General features: G+C 48.6%; 1 protein-coding gene across 8 annotated transcripts in view; it reads left to right on the top strand.

Annotated features, from left to right (window-relative positions):
* KIF17 (kinesin family member 17) overlaps positions 1-17712 on the top strand; it is a 48207-nt gene that overhangs the window by 23496 nt on the left and 6999 nt on the right. For 4 of the 8 annotated variants that reach the window (XR_013557695.2, XM_078452280.2, XM_078452281.2 and 1 more), the window contains exons 7-12: positions 272-419; positions 1730-2283; positions 3272-3358; positions 3741-3839; positions 4476-4687; positions 6245-6476. Coding sequence is in view for 7 of the 8 variants with exons in the window: in XM_078452280.2 (XP_078308406.1) it covers positions 272-419; positions 1730-2283; positions 3272-3358; positions 3741-3839; positions 4476-4687; positions 6245-6476 (1332 nt within the window). In the remaining variant the exon portion in view is untranslated. Of the gene's footprint in view, positions 1-271; positions 420-1729; positions 2284-3271; positions 3359-3740; positions 3840-4475; positions 4688-5278; positions 5945-6244; positions 6477-17712 lie in introns of those variants that run through there. The other 4 variants (XM_078452283.2, XM_078452284.2, XM_078452286.2 and 1 more) reach the window with 3 other exon arrangements.

Genomic DNA, 17712 nt, shown 5'->3' on the forward strand with positions numbered 1-17712 from the left:
ACCTGCACAGGCCTTCATGATATATTGCTTTGTGGAAAGATAGATTACAGCCAAATCTTAGATAATTGGCCTGTTAAAAATGGAGAGTGAAGTTCAGAAGGGTTTTCACCAGCCAGTAATCACCCCAGGATCGTGTAGGCCATTTTAACTCCGTTCTTGTGGCTTATCGGTATTTCCTGGGCTGTTTGAATGACAGAAACACGGAAGGCTGCGTTTTGACCCCCTGATGTGACGTGGCACCCCCCCCCCCCATATTGCCCCCCACTCCCAGGAGTACGAGGAGCGCCTGGCCCGGCTGAGGGCCGACTACGAGGCGGAGCAGGAGTCCAGGGCCCGGCTGGAGGAGGACATCACTGCCATGCGCAACTCGTATGACGTGAAGCTGTCCGAGCTGGAGGAAAACCTGCGAAAGGAGACAGGTGGGTGGCCAGCTGGCTCCTCTCCCCATTTTACTAACTGACATTTGTAGAGCACTTTCTACACACTGGGCTCAGTGCTGGGTACTCCTCACCACAGCCCAGCCAGGTAGGAACCACAATTATCCTCGCTTTATAGGTGAGGAAACTGAGGCACAGAGAGGGTAAGTAAATTGTCCACGGTTACACAGCTGGTAAAGTGGCGTCAGGATTGGAACCCAGGCAGTGTTCTCACCCACGCAGCGTTGCATCTGGGACGCCTTGGCCTCAGGCTGGGTTACTTATCACCCGTGTTTCACGGGTGAGTTCCTTCCCCCGGTGTCTGTATTTTTCTAGTCTCCTCTCCCTTTTGAGCCTGTCTGTTATCCAAGCAAACACACCCCAAAATAAGGGCTCCGTGACTAGTGAGAACTTGCGCCTTGCTAAAGATTTTCGTTGTCTTTTTGACATTCTAGAATGTTCCACCCTACCACTATCATTCAAATACCTGTGCCACCAGGCAACTCAGACCTCCTAGGACGCCCCCAAATACTGTAAAATCCTTCTTGTATTGATGACAATATTGGCCAATCGTGGGGACCATTTATGGGGCATTACTGGGTGCCAGGTGCCCCCTCAGTGAGTTAGGATGCACTGAATCCTCACGTTGCCAGGGTGCAAACTGAGGCTTGGGGAGCATCAGGACACAGCGACAGAGGAGTGGGTGGGTGTAGTGCCCGTGGGCTGGGAGCACTGAGGAGGCTTGTGTGACTGCAGTCTCGTGCAGGCTGGCAGACCCAGAGGAGAGGGGAAGGGCAGGTTCTAGCATTTTCTGTCCTTCAGAGCGCTCCTCCAGTCCGCTTTGAACATTAGGCTTCTGAGTGATTTTGTTCGCTCTGCCCTTCATCCACAGTGTTCACTGAACTCCCACGGGTCTAGTGTATCCTGTGGACGAGAGCCCTGAGCCGGGTGCCCCTGCAGGGGCCCCTCGGGGTCTCGTGTGTGAAGTCTGCTCGCCGATCAGGAGCTCTCAGCAATAGACCCACAGGGCAGTCACCTTATGTGATAAGAGCGGTTCCAAGGCAGGGTGGTAAGAGCCCAGCACCTAGTGGCTGGGGAGGTCAGAGAATGGACAGCTCATGGTGCCAGTCAGGGAAGACTTCCTGGAAGAGGTGAAGGAAATGGGGTGTGAGTTCTGATAGAGATGGGAGGCCAGGATTTGGGGGCCCGGGAGGCTCTGTTAAGCCCGTCCCTTAGAGATGGTGTGCGTGGGCCGGCTCCCAGGGGCCCCTCATCCTACTCTGGAAGAAACTAAAGGGACTCTCCATTTGCAGAGGCTGTCCTGAAGGCGGAGGTCCTCAAGGCCCAGGGCATGTCCAGGGCTGAGTTTGCCAACATGTCTGAGGACTCACCCACTTTCCACTACGAGACCGCCGTGAAACCCGAGGTCTACTCCCTGCCGCGCACTCTGCCCGGCGAGCACGTCTCCAGGACTGAGGTTTCTCCCAGCTTCGAGGAGCTGCCCGAGGCGGAGACCTCCAAGTCTGACGTGTCTCTGGGGTCTGACAAGTCTTTCGCACTCGAGGAAACCTCCGTGTCCGAGGCCTTCCTGGGGCCTCGGGAGCCCTCCAACCTGGAGTTCTTCATGCCCGAGGTGGAGGCCAAGGGCAGATATTCCCCAGACGAGTATCTCAGCCAGGAGGCTGCGGGGCCCCTGCTGCAGGAGGGGTGCGTCCCTGAGGAAGAGGAACCACAGCGGATCGCCCTGGAGCTGTTACCAGGCCTGCACGACCCGTTTGCCGAGGTGGAAGCCAAGCTGGCCAGGCTGTCCTCCGCTGTGGTGGCAGCCGAGGTGCCCCTGGCAGACGTACCCAAGGTCCCCGCACAGGTAGCTGATGTCACCCAGGCTGCCGGGCAGAAACTCAGCGGGCAGAGCTCAGCTGGGGGCACACAGGTCGCTGGGCACAGGCAGATGTCTAACCTCCGGGGCCCTGGCCCCCGTTGCCACCGCTGCAGTGGCTCTGGCTTGGTGGTGGCTCGTGGGCACCAGTGTTCAGGGGTCCAGGAAGGGAAAAGCTCTGTCTCATGCTCTGTAAGCCGGTAGGGGAGGGGGGGAGGGAGGCAGGAGGCTTTTCCAGGTGGGCTCCCGTTCTGCTGAGGGAGGGACACCTATTTGGGGGATTTGCTGAGTTGCCATGGTTATGCTGTTTCCAGGCCCAAAGGAGCTGGAGGAGGCCTTGGCCGCCCTCGTGCTCTGGCAGGCTGGGGTCTGTGGGAAGGCAGCTACCGGTCGGGGACCCCCCGGGGATCTGGTGGGGCCACTCTTCCATCCTATCCCCTTTCCACCCGCTGTGATGTTTTAGATTCCTTTCCTCTTCTCCCCCTTTTGGTCTTTTTCCTTTCCTTTGTTCTTTTCCTTTTCCTTTCCTTTCCTTGCCTGCATGTGCATGTACATGCGTGTGCACGTGTGCGTGTGTGTGTGTAAAGAGCGCAGGCCTTTGAGTCAGACAGACCCGGGTTAAATCCCGGCACTACCGCTCACTTAGTTGTGTGGCCTTGGGCAGTCACCTCTCTGGGCCTTGGTTTCCCCTTCTGTAAAATGGGGATGCTGACGCGTGTTTCACCCGAAGTATTGCAAGCGGGGAGCACAGGGGAGCATACTCCCTCCCCGTTTCTCTTCCCTGTTCTCTCATCTCCTCGCCCCTGCTCCCCACCCATCCCCTCAGCGGTGACAGGCAGGAGAAGCTGGTGGCTTGATGAGGCCTGGGGCTGGGGGTGTGGGGCACTAAAGGGGAGGTCAGGGAGCTGAGGTTGATTCTGGACCACTGTCCCTCCGCCCCCCCCCCCCCCCCCGCCACTCCCCATCCTCCTGCAAGCACCCCTCCCTGACGGATCTGCTGGGGCCCAGGCATGGTGACATTAGGTCTGAAGCTGAGACAGCTGACTACCTCCTGCTCAAGACTGTGAGTTCCTCGCTGGGCCGACCCTCAGGTGGGGGGAGGAATCCCAGGAGCCTGGGTCTTCCTGTGACACTCTGGGCCTCAGTGTCCTCAACCACAAAACAGAGACAATGACCCCAGCCCTCCCCCAGCTTATCAGGGATGGCCTGTTGCAAAGCAGTGTACAAATGGAGGAACTGTCCTATCTCTTATTATTGATGTGGTTAAGAGGCCACTGCTTAGCAGCTTTCTGACTCTCCTTGGCCTCAGAAGCCCATCTAGAGCACAGAGGCCCAGTGTGTGCTGAGGGCAGGGGCGTGGGTCCCCCAGGCACTGGCAGGGACTGCCCGGGTCCCGTTTTGAACACTGCTGCTCTCAGACCCCACCCTTTTCTCTTCTGCTTAAGGAGGCACAAAAGGCCACAGGGAGTGAGGGGAAGGCTTTAAGTCTGCCCACATGTGTGGAGAGAGAAAACTATCTGCCAGCCTCTGGACAGGATCACTGGGTAGGATCTGGCACACTTCAGGTTCTCAGTAGATGGGACACGGGGTGGCTAGGGGAGCCCTGGCTGTAAGGTGACATTGAGATGGGACCCGAGCAGGAGGAAGGGGCCAGAGCAGAGCATCAAGCCAGGGGGGATGGCCTGTGCCAAAGTCCTGTGGCTGGGAACATCTCGACTTTCTCAGCAATGGGAAAATGAGGCCAGAGAAGCAGCAGGGTGAGGGGTGGAGAGAGGCGGGCGGGCGGGGGGGGGGGGGGGTGGGGGTGAGGCAGGGAGAGGCACTGGAGGCCTGAAGGCTATGTAAGCAGGATTTAACTGCAAACGCACTGCGAATCTGTAAAAGGTTCTCTTCGGGAAAGGGCTGGGATTGGTACATATTTGGAGAAAACTGCCTGGCTGCCGTGGAGAGCCTGGGTCTTCAGGGGCAGAAGAGCAAGACTGTTTCGGGGTGTTGGAAGAAATGGTGGCAGTAGGAACCCAACTGGGCGCATTTTTGTACAACTGGGTGCCTCCAAACCAGAAGCGATCCATCCCAGATGGCGAGGGACCCAGACGCCACCATCTGGGATTGAGGCCGCTGTGAGCCGGTGTCCAGGGGCCGGCTTCTCTGCCTCCACTTTGGTTTCTCTTTGTGCTCAGGAGGTTGACCAGGGTCCAGAAATGGCCGAGGAGGTGGTGTCGGCAGCAGAGCCTGGCGTAGGGGCCGAGGCTGAGGCCTGGGGGGCCTTGGAGGCTCAGCCTCAGCCCTCGCTGGTCATGACGAGCGTGAGAAGGGACAGTGTGGGCATGGAGTTGGCGGTGCTGACTGACGACCTGCTGCCCGCCGTGGACCAGCAGCAGGTGCTTGCCCGGTAAGTGCTGGTGCTTGGGGCTGGCGGGACCCTGTGGCGGAGCAGGACGGAGCTATGTCCTGGGCATGGGGGCGGGGGTGCCCAGAGAGTCTTCACTGAGCCCCCATCCAGATCCCCTCCTGACCGAGGCCGGACACGCCCCAATCCTCTGTCCAGGAGCAGAGGGGCAGGGATGGTGCTGATCAGCGGGGCGGGCAGTGCTCTGCTCGGGGAGCCGCACGGGCGCCACCAGACTCCATCAGGCACCTGTTCCAGGAGGAAGGGAGGGGACTGTTGTCTGCCTGGCATCCGCAGGGCCTGGCTATCAGGTTTCAGGAACCCCAGGGCAGGATGATGCAGGCTTTCCTCAGCTCCCAGCGAGCCTCCAGTGCCCTCCCAATGTCACACCTAGGACTGGCCACCCCAAACGCCCTCAGCCACTGCCGCCTGGGGAGCTGGGCTTTCTTCCCTCCGTGCAAATCACTTAACATTTCCGAGCCTTGGTTCTCACTTCCGTGAATGTGAATGATGTCAGGCCCACCTCTGTGACAAAGTCAGCACCATGGTCAGGGGCTCAGCCTCCTCCTAGTGGTGGCAAACTCCATCCCACAGGCCACAGTTCAGACGTGAACTGAACAGCAACTACATGCTGGGCACCAGGCGCAAGGAAGAACGAGCTGCTGACTTGGCTTTCAAGGGGCTCACGGTCCAGGGGGAGGCAGATACCCAGGCCCAGGGAGGGCCAGCTTCTGTAGCAAAGAAAAGCAAGTGGTTGTGCAGTCGCCTGCCTTGGTTCCCGTCCGCCTCCACCACTACCTCCCACTACCTCCTGGGGCCAACTTTAAGCCTCCCTGTGCCTCGGCTTCTTGAGAAGCTCGTCACGAGGGTCCAAGGAGACACTGCCTGCAGAGACCCAGCTTTGGGCACCAAGGGAACACTCAGCACATGTGACGGTGTTCAGGGTGTGGTCTGGAGGATGGTCAGGGAAGGCTTCTTCTGTTTCTTCGAGTAGTTTTGCTCAGCTACACCTGAGTGAGGTTTGCAGGACAGATGCCTCAGGGTGGCCTTTGGGATACAGGGCACAGCCCCAGGCAGCACGAAAGTGCAGCGCAGGGGACAGCCTGGCTGTTGGGAGGACAAGCAGCGAGTGACGCTGGAATGAGTTGGTTGGGGGGCCGCAGAGGGAGATGATGAAGCGCCTGCCCAGATGCGCTGAATGTTGTTCCCATCTCAGGGCTACTCTAATCGTGCAGGTCGCCGGGGCGCACGGCTGCAAGCCTGCTGTACTGGGGGAAAACCATGGGCCCTGGGAGGCCCCTGGCGGGTGGCGGGTGGGTTGGCTCTGGATCCGCAGGGAGATTCTCGTCCGTCCTGTCGTGCAGTTGAGCGCACGGGCTTGGACTTGGGCAGATCTGCTTGGACCCCTGGTTCTGACCCTGGCCAGAGGCTTGGCCTCTCTGAACCTGCGTCCATCTGTGCGACGGGTTGTTGCATGGACTCTGAGATGTCCCGCTGGACAGCAAGGGCGCGGCGATGGCCAGATACCGTCACGTGTGCTTTCTTCTCTGTGCCCGGCAGTTTGCAGCTGTTGGAGCAGCAGGTAGTCGGCGGGGAGCAGGCCAAGAACAAGGACCTGAAGGAGAGGCACAAGCGGAGGAAGCGGTATGCGGACGAGCGCAAAAGGCAGCTGGTGGCAGCCTTGCAGAACTCGGATGAGGACGGCGGGGACTGGGTGCTGCTCAACGTCTACGACTCCATCCAGGAGGAGGTGCGCGCCAAGAGCAAGCTGCTGGAGAAGATACAGAGGAAGGTGAGGCCCCAGCCCTGCCCGCCCCACCCCGCCCGCGGGCGTTCATAGTTCCGGGCCTGCCGTGGAAGCAGTCACAGCTACAGACGTGTCTGTGCTGGGAGGGCGTGTATGACACAGAGCACAGCAGAGAAACCAGAGGACAGTGCCAGCCGGTGGGAGTGCCGTGAAGAGAATACTAGGGGAGAGTGGCTTTATTTTTATTTCTTCATTTTTTAAAGGTTTTATTTATTTATTTGCTTATTTATTTTTATTTTTTAATTTAATTTTTTAAAAATTTATACCCAAATTAGCATATACTGCAACAATGATTTCAGGAGTAGATTCCTTAATGCCCCTTCCCCATTTAGCCCATCCCTCCTCCCACAACCCCTCCAGTAACCCTCAGTTTGTTCTCCATATTTATGAGTCTCTTCTGTTTTGTCCCCCTCCCTGTTTTTGTATTATTTTTGCTTCCCTTCCCTTATGCTCATCTGTTTTGTCTCTTAAAGTCCTCATACGAGTGAAATCATATGATTTTTGTCTTTCTCTGACTGACTAATTTCACTTAGCATAATACCCTCCAGTTCCATCCACGTGGTTGCAAATGGCAACTTTTCATTCTTTTTGATTGCCGAGTAATACTCCATTGCATGTATATACCACATTTTCTTTATCCATTCATCCATCGATGGACATTTGGGCTCTTTCCATACTTTGGCTGTTGTCGATAGTGCTGCTATAAACACGGGGGTACATGCGTCCCTTCGAAACAGCACACCTGTATCCCGCGGATAAATGCCTAGTAGTGCAATTGCTGGGTCGTAGGGTAGTTCTATTTTTAGTTTTTCGGGAAACCTCCAGACTGTTTTCCAGAGTGGCTGCACCAGCTTGCATTGCCACCAACAATGCAAAAGAGATCCTCTCTCTCCACATCCTCGCCAACATCTGTTGTTGCCTGGGTTGTTCATGTTAGCCATTCTGACAGGTGTAAGGTAGTATCTCATTGTGGTTTTGATTTGTATTTCCCTGATGATGAGTGATGTTGACCATTTTTTCATGTGTCGGTTGGCCATCTGGATGTCTTCTTTTGAGAAGTGTCTATTCATGTCTTTTGCCCATTTCTTCACTGGATTATTTGTTTTTGGGGTGTTGAGTTTGATAAGTTCTTTATAGATTTTGGATACTAACCCTTTATCTGATATGTCATTTGCAAATATCTTCTCCCATTCCGTCGTTTGCCTTTTAGCTTTGCTGATTGTTTCCTTCGCTGTGCAGAAGCTTTTTATTTTGATGAGGTCCCAGTAGTTCATTTTTGCTTTTGTTTTCCTTGCCTCCGGAGACGTGTTGAGTAAGAAGTTGCTGCGGCCAAGATCAAAGAGGTTTTTGCCTGCTTTCTCCTCGAGGATTTTGATGGCTTCCTGTCTTACGTTTAGGTCTTTCATCCATTTTGAGTTTATTTTTGTGTCTGGTGTAAGAAAGTGGTCCAGGTTCATTCTTCTGCATGTCGCTGTCCAGTTTTCCCAGCACCATTTGCTGAAGAGACTGTCTTTACTCCATTGGATATTCTTTCCTGCTTTGTCAAAGATTAGTTGGCTATACACTTGTGGGTCCATTTCTGGGTTCTCTATTCTGTTCCATTGATCTGAGTGTTTGTTCTTGTGCCAGTACCATACTGTCTTGATGATTACAGCTTTGTAGTATAGCTTGAAGTCTGGGATTGTGATGCCTCCTGCTTTGGTTTTCTTTTTCAAGATTGCTTTGGCTATTTGGGGCTTTTTCTGGTTCCATGCAAATTTTTGGATTATTTGTTCTAGCTCTGTGAAGAATGCTGGTGTTATTTTGATAGGGATTGCATTGAATATGTAGATTGCTTTGGGTAGTATCAACATTTAAAAAAAATTTTTTTTAACATTTATTCATCTTTGAGACAGAGAGAGAGGGAGCGTGAGTGGGGGAGGAGCAGAGAGAGAGGGAGACACAGAATCTGAAGCAGGCTCCAGGCTCTGAGCTGATAGCACAGAATTCAGTGCGGGACCCGAACTCACTGGCTGTGAGATCATGACCTGAGCCGAAGTCGGAAGCCGGATGCTTAACTGACTGAGCCACCCAGGCGCCTCCCCACCTTCTTTTTTTTAAGGGTAGTATAGACATTTTAACAATATTTGTTCTTCCTATCCAGGAGCATGGAATCTTTTTCCATTTTTTGTGTCTTCTTCAATTTCTTCCATAAGCTTTCTATAGTTTTCAGTGTATAGATTTTTCGCCTCTTTGGTTAGATTTATTCCTCTTTGGTATTTTATGGTTTTTGGTGCAATTGTAAATGGGATCGATTACTTGATTTCTCTTTTTGTCACTTCATTGTTGTTGTATAGGAATGCAGCCGATTTCTGTGCATTGATTTTATATCCTGCAACTTTGCCGAATTCATGAATCAATTCAAGCAGTTTTTTGGTGGAATCTTTAGGTTTTCCATATAGAGTATCATGTCATCTGCGAAGAGTGAAAGTTTGACCTCCTCCTGGCCAATTTGGATGCCTTTTATTTCTTTGTGTTGTCTGATTGCAGAGGCTAAGACTTCCAATACTATGTTGGATAACAGTGGCGAGAGTGGACATCTCTGTCTTCTTCCTGACCTTAGGGGGAAAGCTCTCAGTTTTTCCCCATTGAGGATGATATTAGTGTTGGGTCGTTCATCTACGGCTTTTATGATCTCAAGGTATGATCCTTCTATCCTACTTTCTTGAGGATTTTTATCAAGAAAGGATGCTATATCTTGTCACATGCTTTCTCTGCATCTATCGAGAGGATCATATGGTTCTTGTCCTTTCTTTTATTGATGTGATGAATCACATTAATTGTTTTGCGGATATTGAACCAGCCCTGTGTCCCAGGCGTAAACCCCACTTGGTCGTGGTGAATAATTTTTTTTAATGTATTGTTGGATCCGGTTGGCAAATATCTTGTTGAGGATTTTTGCATCCATGTTCATCAAGGAAATTGGTCTATAGTTCTTTTTCGTGGAGTCTCTGTCTGGTTTTGGAATCAAGGTAATGCTGGCTTCATAGAATGAGTTTGAAAGTTTCCCTTCCTTTTCTATTTTTTGGAACAGCTTCAAGAGAATAGGTGTTAACTCTTCCTTGAATGTTTGGTAGAATTCCCCTGGAAAGCCATCTGGCCCTGGACTCTTGTTTTTTGGAAGATTTTTGATTATGAATTCGATTTCCTTACTGGTTATGGGTCTGTTCAAATTTTCTATTTCTTCCTGTTTCAGTTTTGGTAGTGTATATGTTTCTAGGAATTTGTCTATTTCTTCCAGATTGCCCATTTTATTGGCATATAATTGCTCATAATATTCTCTTATTACTGTTTTTATTTGTGCTGTGTTGGTTTGTGATCTCTCCTGTTTCATTCTTGATTTTATTTATTTGGGTCCTTTCCTTTTTCTTTTTGATCAGACTGGCTAGTGGTTTATCAATTTTGTTAATTCTTTCAAAGAGCCAACTTCTCGTTTCATTGATCTGTTCTATTGTTATTTTGGTTTCGATAGCATTAATTTCTGCTGTAATCTTTATTATTTCCTGTCTTCTGCTGGTTTTGGGTTTTATTTGCTGTTCTTTTTCCAGCTCGTTAAGGCGTAAGGTTAGGTTGTGTATCTGAGATCTTTCTTCCTTCTTTAGGAAGGCCTGGTGCTATATACTTTCCTCTTATGACTGCCTTTGCTGCGTCCCAGAGGTTTTGGGTTGTGTTGTTATCATTTTCATTGGCTTCCATATACTTTTTAATTTCCTCTTTAACTTCATTCATTAGTAGGATGTTCTTCAGTCTCCAAGTATTTGTTACCTTTTCAATTTTTTTGTTGTGGTTGATTTCCAGTTTCATAGCATTGTGGTCTGAAAATATGCACAGTATGATCTCGACCTTTTTGTGCTTGCTGAGGGCTGATTTGTATCCCAGTATGTGGTCTATTCTGGAGAACGTTCCATGTGCACTGGAGAAGAATGTATATTCTGCTGCTTTAGGATGAAATGTTCTGAATATATCTGTTAAGTCCATCTGGTCCAGTGTGTCATTCAAAGCCATTGTTTCCTTGTTGATTTTCTGCTTAGATGATCTGTCCATTGCTGTGAGTGGGGTGTTGAAGTGCCCTACTATTATGGTATTACTATTGATGAGTTTCTTTATGTTTGTGATTAATTGATTTATATATTTGGGTGCTTTCACATTTGGCACATAAATGTTTACAGTTGGTAGGTCTTCTTGGTCTATAGACCCCTTGATTATGATATAATGCCCTTCTGCATCTCTTGACACAGTCTTTATTTTAAAGTCTAGATTGTCTGATAGAAGTATGGGTACTCCGGCTTTCTTTTGTTGACCATTAGCATGATAGATGGTTCTCCATCCCCTGACTTTCAATCTGAAGGTTTCTTTAGGTCTAAAGTGGGTCTCTTGTAAACAGCATATAGATGGATCTTGTTTTCTTATCCATTCTGTTACCCTATATCTTTTGATGGGAGCATTGAGTCCATTGACGTTTAGAGTGAGTACTAAAAGATATGAATTTATTGCCATTGTGATGCTTGTAGAGTTAGAGTTTCTGGTGGTGTTCTCTGGTCCTTTCTAATCTTTGTTGCTTTTGGTATTTATTTATTTATTTATTTACTTACTTACTTATTTATATTTTCATGTTTTCTCCCCTCAGAGAGTCCCCCTTAAAATTTCTTCCAGGGCTGGTTTAGTGGTCACAAACTCCTTTAATTTTTGTTTGCCTGGGAAACTTTTTATCTCTCCATCTATGTTGAGTGACAGCCTTGCTGGATAAAGAATTCTTGGCTGCATGTTTTTCTGATTCAGCGCATTGAATATATCCTGCCCCTCCTTTCTGGCTGGCCAAGTTTCTGTGGAGGTCTGCTGCAAAAAGGTTTTTTATTTATTTTAAGACACAGAGAGAGAGCAAGGGAGGGAGGGGCAGAGAGAGAGGCAGAGAGAGAATCCCAAGCAGGCTCCGGATTTTCAGCACAGAGCCCAATGCAGGGCTCGAACTCACAAACCGTGAGATCATGACCTGAGCTGAAACGAAGAGTCGGACGCTTAACTAACCAAGCCACCCACACGCTCCTTTTTCTTTTCGTTTTGATTGAAGTATAAACATACAAATCACAAATATGCAACATAATTCATTTCTGCAAAGTGAATGCGCCCATGAACCCAGCACCCTCATCAAGGAACTGAGCATTAAGAGAACCCCAGAAGTTCCTGGGGCCACCTTGGGTGGGGGGCAGGGAGGTTCTCACAAAGGCAGTGACTTCTGAGGTGGGACCTGAGCATTAAGAAAGGCCGGGCCCTGCCGTATGTCATGACCTGAAGGAAGAGGCTTCCAGGCCGAGAGAGGGGCCAGTGCAGAGAATGTCAGTGGCTCCAGGAGCAGAAAGGACGTGAATGGACTGAGCGCAGGGAGTGAGGACAAGGCAGAGGAGGACAAGTTGGCACCTGCTTCCCTCGGAGCGCCCTCAGGCGCCCTGGGCCCCATCATGTCCCCCTCGGCTAACCCTCGTCCCCACCCACACCACCAACCGAAGGATCTCGCCAAAGTGGAAGCTGATGCTTTTCTCTTTGAACCTCTGTAGTTCTTAAATTTTCTTGGCTATTTTCATGCTTTTTCTTTTTCTTTTTTTTTTAAGTTTATTTATTTATTTTGAGAGAGGGAGGGAGGGAGGGAGAGAGAGAGAGAGAGAGAGAGAGAGAGAATCCCAAGCAGGCTCCACACTGTCAGCGCAGAACCCCACGAGGGGCTTGAACTCATGAACCGTGAGATCGTCAGCTGAGCTGAAGTCGGACCCTTAACTGACTGAGCCACCCAGGCGCCCCTCATGGTTTTTCTCAATACCTTTTTTATGTTTTCAGCCAAATCTGTTCTTCCCAGGATATCTTGTAATTTTTCTTTAATTTTTAAATTTTTAAAATTCTTTCTGGAGTTTGGTTAATGTCTCATTTTACACCTTCTTCACTTTTTCATCCATTTCCACTTTAAGTGTTTGGATTGCTGACTTGAAATTTCCCTATGTGAATTTAAGGAGATTTTGTGCACGTTGGGATGCTGGGTTACATTTTGGTTCTGCGTGCTTGTGCTCTGGCGGGGAATTTTCTTCTTCTGAAATGCTTTGATTTTCATTTTCTGTTTCTCATAGTAACTTTGATTAGCTGCTTCTGCTCTTTTCTGTTTATTTCGCAATGTCTTGTGTTTTCTGCACTTTCGGTACCAGCTGGAAGCAGAGGTGAAGGTTTGGGCTGCTGGCTAGGTTTGCTCAGTCGATAGCACACTCTTCTGTTCGTATGGTGAAGTGCAGTGTTAAATACACGCCGTCCCCTATTGCTGCGGTGGCTGGCATATCCCCACAAATCGAGTTGTTTAAAAGAACACAAATTTATTATCTCGCGGTTCTGTGGGTCAGGATCCAGCTCCCGCATGGCTGGTTCTTCTGCTTAGAATTCCACAAGGCTGAAGCCAAGGTGTTGGCAGGGTCAGTTTCCTTCTGGAGGTGCTAGGAAAGAATCTGTTTCTAGGACACCTGTTGACAGGATTCTAGCCTATGTGGTTGTAGGACTGAGTTCCCATTTCCTCACTGGCTGGCCGCTGGGGGTCATTCTGTTTCTAGAAGCTGCCTGCCTTTCCCAGCTCGTGGCCCGCCTGAAAGACAGCCACGGCCAGCTCCTCCCAGACTTCAGCTTTCTCACTCTACCCTTGTCTCCTTTGTCTAAAGCATCTCTTCTAAGGCCAGTCCTCTGCCTGGCTCTCTGCTCCCCTCCTGCAAGGCCCGTGTGGTTACACTGGGCTCACCAGATGACCCGGGGTGATCTCCCTGGTTTAAAGTCAACAGCTTAGGGGGCTCCTGGGTGGCTCAGTCGGTTAAGCGTCCAACTTTGACTCAGGTCATGATCTCACGGTTTGTGAGTTTGAGCCCCGCGTCGGGCTCTGTGCTGACAGCTCAGAGCCTGGAGCCTGCTTCCGATTCTGTGTCTCCTCCTCTCTGTGCCCCTCCCATGCTCGTGCTGTGTCTCTCTCTGTCTCTCAATAATAAATAAATGTTACCAAAAAAAAATTTTTTTTAATTAAAAAAAAATAAAGTCAACAGATGAATAACCTTACTTCCATTTGCAAAGTGCTTTCTACCGCATAAGATAACATATTCACAGGGGTGCCTGGGTGGCTCAGTCAGTTAAGTGTCCCGACCTCAGCTCAGGTCATGATCTCACGGTTCATGAGTTCAAGCCCTGCATTGGGCTCGCTACTGTCAGGGCAGAGCCCACTTCAGACCCTCTCTCTCCCTCGCTCTCTGCCCCTCCCCCACTCATTCTCACTCTCTCCCTCCCTTTCTGTGGGAGGGGTCACTGTGTCTTTTGGGATTTTCTCTTGTTTCTGCAGCACTTCTGATTTCCACCTCCAGGGGCCTCCCATCTCTAAGCACCCTCCAGAAGCAATGCCTTGCAGAGACTACAAGAGTCTCTGAGTCTACAGAGACTTGCAGAGACTCAGTCTTGCAGAGACCAGCCCACATTCCAGTCTCTTCCATCAGTTTCGCAGTATCAGATCCATTATTGGTATTTTCCCACTCAGAGTGGGGCTTTCTCTTTTGGGGGGTGATTTTATCTGCCTTCCATCACCCTGCCTTCCCCCTTGCACACTTTCCTGGGTGCTTTCTGCTCCTCCTTGCTGTGGGCTGGGCCCACGAGCTGTCTGCTGGACTTCTGGTTATTTCGAAGCTGCTGGTGTTCTGTCTTTGGGTCATGAGGCTGGGCTCAGGGTGGTTTTATTTTCTCTCTTTGCTCAGTGTGTTGTTTTGGAGGGCCTGTCTGGAGAGAATCAGATTTATCCCCTGTCATTATCCCCAGGTATCCAGAACTTTTTTTTAACTTTCTAAAAAATTTATTTATTCTTCAGAGAGAGAGAGAGAGAGAGAGAGCACACAAGCGGGAGAGGGGCAGAGAGAGAGGGGGCAGGTGGAGAGAGAGAAAATCCCAAGCAGGCTCCGTGCTGTCAGTGCAGAGCCTGATGAGGGGCTCGAACCCACAAACTGCAAGATCATGACCTGAGCCGAAATCAAGAGTCGGATGCTTAATGGAATGAGTCATCCAGGCGCCCCACTTTTGTTTTTTAATATAAGCAAATACGTGTGTGTGTGTACAAATCTGCTGTGCATACATGTACATGCCCTCACTCTTCTTAGAAAAAGTAGCTACAAACACACTTTCCTCCGCCTTGTCTTTTTCACATGATCCATCCTGGAGGTCCCTCGGCAGCGGTATCTAGAAATATGCCATTCCTTTTTACTGCTGGGTGCTGCTCCACTGTGAGGGTGTGTCATTGTTTATTCCAGCAGCCCTCTCTCTCTCTCTCTCTCTTTTTTTTTACGATGTTTATGTATTTTTGACACACACACACACACACACACACACACACACACACAGAATCTGAAACAGGCTCCAGACTCTGAGCTGTCAGCACAGAGCCCAGTGTGGGGCTCGAACCCACGAACTGTGAGATCATGACCCGAGCTGAAGCGAGATACTTAACCGACTGAGCCACCCGGGCGCCCCTCCAGCAGCCCTCTCTTGATGGACATTTGGATTGTTTTCTATCTTTTGCCAGGGAAAAGTGCTGTGTAGTGAATAACTTGTGCACACTGCTTTTGTATTTAGGGTAGGTATACATTGGAATCGATTCCTCCAGCTGGACGGAGAGGAAAGCATATGTGACTTTGGTAGCTTTTGCCAACTTCTCCTCCTTGAGGGTGAATCCCTTTGCATTTCCACTAGTCCGTACGAGTGCGCTTTCTCACAGCCTCAGCAATGTGCCTTTTGCTTACTGTTGAGCAAGGCTGAGCCATTCCTTCCTATGTTTTAGGGACGGCTGCAGTTCTCCCCCTCTGAACTGGGCTCGCTTTATGTATGTATGTATGTATGTATGTATGTATGTATTTATTTGATATAATTTATTGTCAAATTGGCTTCCATACAACACCCAGTGCTCATCCCAAGTCTTTTGACCCCTTTTCCATAAGGATGCTGCTTCCTTTCCTTCTCCGGTTGTAGAAGCTCTTTACAGCAGGAGTATTGTAATTTATATTACGGATATTCATATTCCTTGGTCGGTCGCCAATTTCTTCCTCTGTGATGTAAGGTAGAAAGATTTCTGTTCCAATTTCATTTGTCTTTTTACTATGCTTTATGGTATTTTTGCCACGCAAAAGTTTTTTTTTTTTAAGTTTTACTTTGTCAAATTAATTGACTTTTTATGGGGCGCCTGGGTGGCTTAGTCGGTGAAGCGTCCAACTTTGACTCAGGTCATGATCTCGCGCTTTGGGAGTTTAAGCCCCGCGTCAGGCTCTGTGCGGACAGCTCAGAGCCTGGAGCCTGCTTCAGATTCTGTGTCTCCCTCTCTCTCTGCCCCTTCTCTGCTCATGCTCTGTCTCTCTCTGTCTCAAAAATAAATGAAAACATTAAAAAAAAATGAAGAGAAACAAAGAAAAAAATTGGTGGAACTTTTGGCAGAATCATGTTATATTTATAAATTAGCTTGAGAGTATTGATATGTTTATGAGGTTGGATTTTCACATCCGGGAACACGGTATATCTCCTGTTAGTTCAGATCAATTTTTATGTCACTCAGGAGTGTTTTATAAATTTCCTCACATAGGTTTTGAACATAATCTTGTTAATTTCACACCTAGATATTTTCTTGTATTTGCTTTCCTCTGTGGGGTATCCTCTCCCATTACATCTTCTCACTGAATTTTATTTGTAAAGTGAAGACTAGGGCTTTAAAAAGTATCTTTAAAAAGTCATGTGAACTAGAAGGAAACACCTCTTAATTCATTCTATAGGCCCAATATCACCTGATAACAAAACCATACAAAGACATAACAAGAAAACTACAGACTAATATTTCTTATAAATATAGAGACAAAATGCTCCACAAAATTCTAGCAAACCAAATCCAACAACATGTAAAAAGATTGTACATCATGCCAAAGTAGGATTTATCCTAGGAATGCAAGGTTAGTTTGGTATCCAAAAATCAATTAATGCAATATACCATATCAATAGAATAAAAGACAAAACCCATATGATCATCGTAGTAGATGCAGAAAAAGCATTTGAAAAAACCAACATCTGTTATGATAAAAACACCCAGGAAGCTAGAACTAGAAGGAAACTTCTTTATTCTGATAAAGGGCACCTATGAAAAATCCACAGAAAACATCATACTCAATGGTGAAAGACTTAATGCTTTCCCCCTAAGATGACAAAGAAGACAAGGGTGTCCGTTGTCAGCACTTCTGTTTCACAGTAGGTTGAAGGTTCTAGCTAGGTCACTTAGGCAAGAAAGTGATTTAAAAGGCATTGAGTTTGGAAGGGAATAGGTACAAGGATTTCTTTGTGCAGATGACATCATCTTATGTAGAAAATCCTAAGGAATCCACTAAAAAAAAAAAAAATACTTCAGCAAGGTTGCAGGATACAAGATTAATAAGCAAAAAGCAATTATATTTCTACATACTCTCAATGAACAACCTGCAAATGAAATTAAGAAAACAATTCCATTTATAACACATCAAAAAGAATAAACTACTTAGGAATAAATGTAACAAAAGAAGGGTAAAACTATATGCCAAAAATTAGAAAACACTGTTGAAAGAAATTAAGAATACCTAAATAAATGGAAAGACATCCCATGTTCATGGATTGGAACATGGATTTAATATATTTTTGAAGTTTATTTATTTATGTTGAGAGGGAGAGAGAGAGAGCACGTGTGAGTGGGGAGCAGGGGAGGGGCAGAGAGAGAGAAGGGGAGAGAGAGATTCCCAAGCAGGTTCTGCACTGCCAGTGCAGAGCCTGACGCAGGGTTCGAACCCATGAACTGTGAGATCATGGCCAGAGCAGAAATCAAGAATCAGATGCTTAACCAACTGAGCCACCCAGGTGCCTCAAGAAATAGAGCATTAATTGCCCACCTGTGTCCTACCAGATAGCCTCTGCTTTCAACTGGTTGCATGTGATGACCATTCCCATGAATTTGAAACATCCTCCTTCACTGATCGAACTGTACCTGCTCTTTAAGGAAACAGACTATGCACCCAGGAATCTTGGGGCTCAGGGAGAGCATGGTTACAGTTGCAGCTGGGAGTCACCTGTGACCAGGGCAGATCACAAAAGTCTAGAATCCATGGTCAAATCAGGATGGGTCTGACTCTTA

Source organism: Panthera onca, chromosome C1, assembly GCF_046562875.1.
Source record: "Panthera onca isolate mPanOnc1 chromosome C1, mPanOnc1 haplotype 2, whole genome shotgun sequence".
NCBI classification, from domain to species: domain Eukaryota; kingdom Metazoa; phylum Chordata; class Mammalia; order Carnivora; family Felidae; genus Panthera; species Panthera onca.